The 6,122-nt window shown below is 37.4% G+C and overlaps 1 protein-coding gene across 1 annotated transcript; it reads right to left on the bottom strand.

The window, feature by feature from the left end:
• Positions 1-1,577: 1,577 nt before the first annotated feature.
• On the bottom strand, positions 1,578-5,865 carry LOC107817203 (phospho-2-dehydro-3-deoxyheptonate aldolase 2, chloroplastic). The gene is made up of 5 exons (XM_016642994.2): positions 5,181-5,865; positions 3,963-4,240; positions 3,185-3,461; positions 2,287-2,532; positions 1,578-2,197 (listed from the first exon to the last, which is right to left on the bottom strand). Exons 1-5 carry the CDS (start codon positions 5,682-5,684, stop codon positions 1,949-1,951), a joined length of 1,554 nt encoding a protein of 517 aa, XP_016498480.1. The 5' UTR covers positions 5,685-5,865; the 3' UTR covers positions 1,578-1,948.
• Between the last annotated feature and the right edge of the window lie 257 nt (positions 5,866-6,122).

Raw genomic sequence — 6,122 nt, 5'->3', positions numbered from 1 at the left:
CCATCGACAACCAACTGTGGTTTTCCCCTTAGGTAAAGGGACTATCTCCCAAGTACCATTATCGTGCAAGGCAGTCATCTCTTCAATCATAGCCTGACGCCAACCTGGATGGGCCATCGCTTCTTCCACAGTTTTTGGAACCTTGACAGTGGATAAGCTAGTAATAAAGGCATGATATGAAGGTGATAAACGATGATAACTTAAAAAGGTATATGTGGGAGTTTGATTGGCAGTAGTTCTAGTACCTTTTCGGAGAGCAATGGGGAGATCAGTGACATCTGATGAGTGCTCAACCGAAGCATGAGACATTGTTGGAGAAGACAATGAGTCACCCGGTGGGCTTTGTGTACCTGCATTAGGATCAGAAGCATCAACTGAATTAGTGGGTTGAGAATTAGGTCGAGGGCGTCTAGAATAGACTTGGAGTGGTGAAGTTGTAGCTGGAGTTGGAGGCGAAAAGGTTGGAACTGGAAGAACTGTGGATATGGCCTTCTGATTTAATGAATTAGGAGAAAATACGGGGAAGTCTCAAAAAAGGTAACATCTGCTGAGATTAAGTACCTATTTTTAGAGGAATCAAAGCATTTGTATCCTTTTTGTAGACGAGAGTACCCTAAAAAGACACATTTGATAGCCTTTTGCTGAAGTTTGTCTTTTTCCGGGGTAAGGTCATAAACAAAACAAGTAGTAATTGTTGGAGATGGTGAAGAGGAAAAAATCGACTTTCCAGTAATTTGATTTTCAACTGCTTTATCATCTCCCATTGTTGTATTTATTATACAGGAACTGCTGAAAGTAGTGGATGAGAGTAACTACAAAAACAAGAGATATAGGAAGAAATAGAGAAAACTGAAGAGTCGACCAAGGAGGATCTGGTTCTTCTATAATCTTTTAATTCAAGGAAGAAAAATAAGATGGAGCAGGGACTAAAAAACCCTAGCTTTGATACCATGAAAAAGAAGAGAACAAAGATGGTGAATAAAGTGCTTGATTATTCCCTCAAGCTGTTGGGTTTAAATAACCTTTGACGGGAATACAAATAAGGAAAGACTACAATTATAAGCCTACAAAATCTCCTAATTACATAATTACAGGGATCTATGTGATTACAGGGATTTGTGTATCTTTTCATATTTACATAGTATCAATTCTTGCCATATTTAACATATCCTGCTGCTTAAAAATATTTTTTTTTCTTCTAAAAGCTTGACCAAACACTTCAACTTTGAAAATTAAAAAAAAACTTTTTTTGTGCTCTTGACCTTGAAGATGCTTGGCCAAACAAGCCATTAGTCTTCCATTCATAATCACCCACTTCATTGACCACTAACCAATACTTTAATGCAAAATAAAAGACCCTTAGTTGATAGCTCTTATTCGTAATTTAGGACTATCGGAAACAGCCTCTATACCCCAGAGTAGGGGTAAGGTCTGCGTACACACTACCCTCCCCAGACCCCACTAGTGAAATTATATTGGGTTGTTGTTCCCTGCAGGTTATGTACTTCCACATATCCAGGAAAATGCCATTATAGGATGGATAAGAAATTATGAAATAAGCAAAACTGGCAAGACGGTAGGCAAACACTTTAGACTCTACTGCAAAACATATCAAAATAAAATCCATACATCAAGAAAAGGAGAAATACTGAACCCACTTATACCCTAAACTTACAGTCCAAACTAATTTTAATAAACAGAATGGCTACCGGACAACTCGGACTAATTTTACATGCTGTTCACTTCCACATTGATCTCTGTAGGAAACCTATTTACCTCATTTGGCAAGTTGCTCTGCCCATGTTTTAACTTAGAAACTTTGGTTCCAAACAGAAGCACAGACGCCCCGAGACCACATATAAGTTTTGAGTGGATGGCTGGTAACTGAGTTTATTGGATACCAACAGAACAAGAATGCAGACTAAAATACGGGTAAATTAGAGAAAGCCTACAGACGTTGAGAGGCCATTCTTCGTTTTCTTAGTCGTTCAGCTACGATGAAGGAAAGTTCTAGAGATTGAGAAGCGTTCAATCTTGGGTCACAATGTGTGTGGTAGCGAGAGCCCAAATCGTCGTAGGTTACTGTTCGTGATCCGCCAATGCATTCAGTCACATTTTGCCCTGTCATTTCTAGATGGATACCACCAGGGTGGCTCCCTTCTTGCTCATGCACATCGAAGAAAGCTCGGACCTCAGCCTGCCAGTTTAGTACAATATGATATTCAGATACAGGCTTTAAACTCTACCCAAGAATCAGAATGAGAAAATGCCAGAGATGAAACTTACCAGGATTGAATCGAAAGCACGGGTTTTGAGTCCGCATGGTGCCTTTATAGTGTTTCCGTGCATTGGGTCACAAACCCAGGTAACAATCTGTCCAGCTCCTCGAACTGCCCTGATCAAGTGGCAAAGCTTCACTCTCATATTCTCAGCACCCATTCTCACAATTACAGTAATTCTTCCGGGCTTATTGGTTGGGTTCAGGATGTCAATGAGTTTAACGAGCTCATTTGGATCCATCTTTTGGCTCACCTGCAATAAATTTCCATCTTCAGGCAACTTATACATATATAAACAGGCAACTCCATTTTTATTAATATTACGGGAGACGTAAACATCAAATGATGCTTAGATAAAGACATCAGAATAACTAAAGAGATCATATTCATGGCTTATATTTTCGGTCACCACGTATATTCAAGCACAGTTTGAAAGGAAAGCGTATGGGTGCTTCAGTTATTCAGTAAGATTAACTTTATTGATCAATTTCAGCTACAAACATTTATAAATCAAACAAATGGTCCCTCATTTTATCTACTAGTACAAATATTGCTTTGTGCGAGAATTTCCAACAATAACACTAGCAGGCAACATTACACTTCACAATTGTCAATGGGATAAATAAGAGGAAGTGATTAAAACAAAAGGAACTTCAACGGAGATGCATAATTTATTTTTTACAGGAACGTAAAATAGTGGAGAATTGGAGATGCATTAATTCAGAACTTCTTTTTTGAAATGGAAAAAAAAAATTAGAACTAATGCATTAGTTCTAAAATTCTGCTTCCTCCACTGCATTTTACTTCATTCTTACCTACTTGCTTTGCAACGAACAGAGTAAATTAGTAATACTTCTATTAGCATATTGCACTGGATGTCTGAAACTGCTTTAAGCTATGCATACCTTTATGCCAAGTGGGTTTGCTACTCCTCTCAAGAACTCAACATGAGCACCGTCAAGTTGCCTGGTTCGTTCCCCAACCCAAATCATGTGAGCGGAACAATCATAGAAAAGACCAGAAGTTGAATCCTCCCTTGTAAGTGCTTGTTCATAAGGAAGAAGCAAGCACTCGTGAGATGTCCAAAAATCAGTTGTTGCCATGATAGGGTGGTCTACTGTGAGTCCAGCAGCAGCCATGAATCCCAAGGCTTCATCGACTCTGTGAGCTAGTTCTTGATACCTGCAAAATATTCCCCAATATAAACATATTAGACTTAACATCGTCTTCACTAACCCAATCTACACTGCAGAATATGCAATTGAAATAGACACTTGAAGTAGTAAAGGTAAAAACTTGGCAGATTTGGCCAGTGGCGGAGCCGGGATTTCTACTTATGGGTTCTGCATTTTAGAACGACGACTTCAAGTGCTAATAACTGAGTTCTAAATTTAAAATCTGTACATTACTTAATAAATTTCCTGACACAAATACATTGTTTGACCAGAAGCTATTGGGTTCGGCCGAACTTGTATATGAGCTTCTATCTCCGCCCTTGACTTCAGGCCCAAGTCCAATTGAGAAGTCATTAAAATGATATAAAGTTGCAGTGCTATAGACCAAGCATAACCATGGAACTCTTTCCAATTTTCATCTCAGAAAGACATTCGGTAGTCACGTAAAACAAGATTAACTGCTGAAGAAGAGAATCTGCCATAAACTTAAAGATTACAGTTTTCATACCTATCTCCTTGCTCACTGTTCTCCACAAAATCAAGATTCCATTCGGTGACCCTCTGCATTGCAGCATAACCTCCAGTAGCAAAAGCCCTAAGAAGGTTAAGAGTCGCAGCAGATTGCATGTAAGCCCTAATAAGCCTATGAGGGTCTGGAATTCTTGACTTCTCATCAAATGTATCGCCATTAATGTTATCACCCTTGTAACTTGGCAGCTTCACTCCATCAATCTCCTCAAACGGATCTGATCTTGGTTTCGCAAACTGACCCGCCATTCTTCCAACCTATAATTAACCATGTAACAATTTAAGCTTAATTTCATTATCTTTTTTCTATCAAGAAGCTCATTGTAATGATCGTCATCATACCAATTCAAGTAACCAGATATTCTACAATTATTAACTCAGACACTTGACTAAAGCAAATATATTCTACATATACACATTATGTGTATCTGTATACACATACACATAACAAACACACACCACACGATAACAAATATTTACAAACATAACGCACCCACACTACCTACATACTCACACACGCAGACACACATATAATTACATTTATATATATACACACCTACTCCCTCGGTTCCATTTCACATAAAATGCTAAATACAGAGTTCAAGATTTTCACTTGGCTTATATATCATATTAAAATATAGGGATGGAAATACTGAAATATTGGTTGAAATAGCTCTACAAAGAACCTCGTCTCAAAGCTTAAAATTTGAATAGCTTAATGAATTAAACTCTTGAAAGTTGTAAAAATTGCATAGCAATAGAACAGTGTCAAACATTTTGGAACATCCAAAAATGAAATTACTCTATGACATTTTAAAAAGAAAATGAGTGCAAACACAATAGCCACCATATCCACACAGATCCAAAAAATGAGAACTAAGAAACAGAAGAACCCACATTTTGGCCAATTAAAACACAGAATTTGAGTATTAAGAGTCATAAAAATTGAATACTGGTTACACTAAGCAACAGAAACGCACATTTAGCCAATCATAACACAGAATTAGAATGCAAGAGTCATAAAATTTAATCTTGGTAATCTTAAACAACAGAAAAACACACATTTTAGCTAATCATAACACAGAATTAGAATACAAGAGTTATAAAAATTCAATCTTGGTTAGCTTAAGCAACAGAAAAACACACATTTCAGCTAATAAATTGAATTTAAGAGGCATAAAAATTGAATCTTGATTACCTTAATCACAGGAACTTGACCACCAAACATAAGAACAACACTCATCTGAAGAAGAATCCTAAAAGTATCACGAATATTATTAGCATTAAATTCCTTAAAACTCTCAGCACAATCACCACCTTGTAATAAAAAAGCTTTTCCTAAAGCAGCTTCACCAAGTCTCTCTTCTAAATTCCTAGCTTCACCAGCAAACACAAGTGGAGGATTAGATTCAAGAGTTTCAAGCACAGATTCAAGTTCTTTTTCATCTGGGTATTCAGGTAATTGCAAAGCCTTTTTGCTTTTCCAAGAATCAAGACTCCATTGGGTTTTTTTCAACGGCTGTGAAGCAGTTGCTGTTTTGGCGGGCTCCGCCGCGTGTACGGCGGAGATGGGGTGGCGCCGCCCATGTTGGGGGTTGTGAAAAACGGGAATACGAGGCTGGGGTAAGGAGGGATTGTGGAGAAGGTGAGATTGAACAAGGGATTTTGATGATGACAATGATAAGGTGTTTGATAAAGCCATTTTCTGAATTCTTGATTCCTCTTTTTCTCTTTATAAAAAAAGATGACAACTTTTTCTGTATCTGTAAATAGAGAAAAAGAGGATCTATGGGAGGAGGAGATCTGAAATTGGGTTTAGGATCATTTATATATGATGTAAGATTCTTGGGGGTAGATTTTGCTAACGAGTAGGTGTAGAATTTGGTGGGTGAGTGGTAATTTGGTAAATAAGTTGTAAAAAAAGGGTAAAGATATTTTCGAGTGACAACAAAAGTTGGGGGTGTGTCGGTTGTATTTTGATGAAACTCGAATGGTCGTACTTGTTCCTAGATACGGACATTAGTTTATTTGTTGTTTTATTTTTCCTATTAATGGAAAAGCTTCAAATTTGTCATAATTATTTGAAGAATTCAAGTTATATATATTGTCAGCATAAGAAAAAAAAAATTAACTACCCAAG

The sequence above is a fragment of the Nicotiana tabacum genome, chromosome 13 (genome assembly GCF_000715075.1).
Source record: "Nicotiana tabacum cultivar K326 chromosome 13, ASM71507v2, whole genome shotgun sequence".
In the NCBI taxonomy this organism is placed as follows: domain Eukaryota; kingdom Viridiplantae; phylum Streptophyta; class Magnoliopsida; order Solanales; family Solanaceae; genus Nicotiana; species Nicotiana tabacum.
This window is presented reverse-complemented; position numbering and strand designations above follow the sequence as displayed.

Excerpts from the sequence above, each read along its gene's own strand:
- LOC107817203 (XM_016642994.2), bottom strand. The coding sequence starts at position 5,684 with ATGGCTTTATCAAACACCTTATCATTGTCATCATCAAAATCCCTTGTT. Across the intron at positions 3,462-3,962 it reads AACAGTGAGCAAGGAGATAG|GTATCAAGAACTAGCTCACA; the intron begins GTATGAAAACTG and ends AATATTTTGCAG. Across the intron at positions 2,198-2,286 it reads GTGCTTTCGATTCAATCCTG|GCTGAGGTCCGAGCTTTCTT; the intron begins GTAAGTTTCATC and ends CTAAACTGGCAG.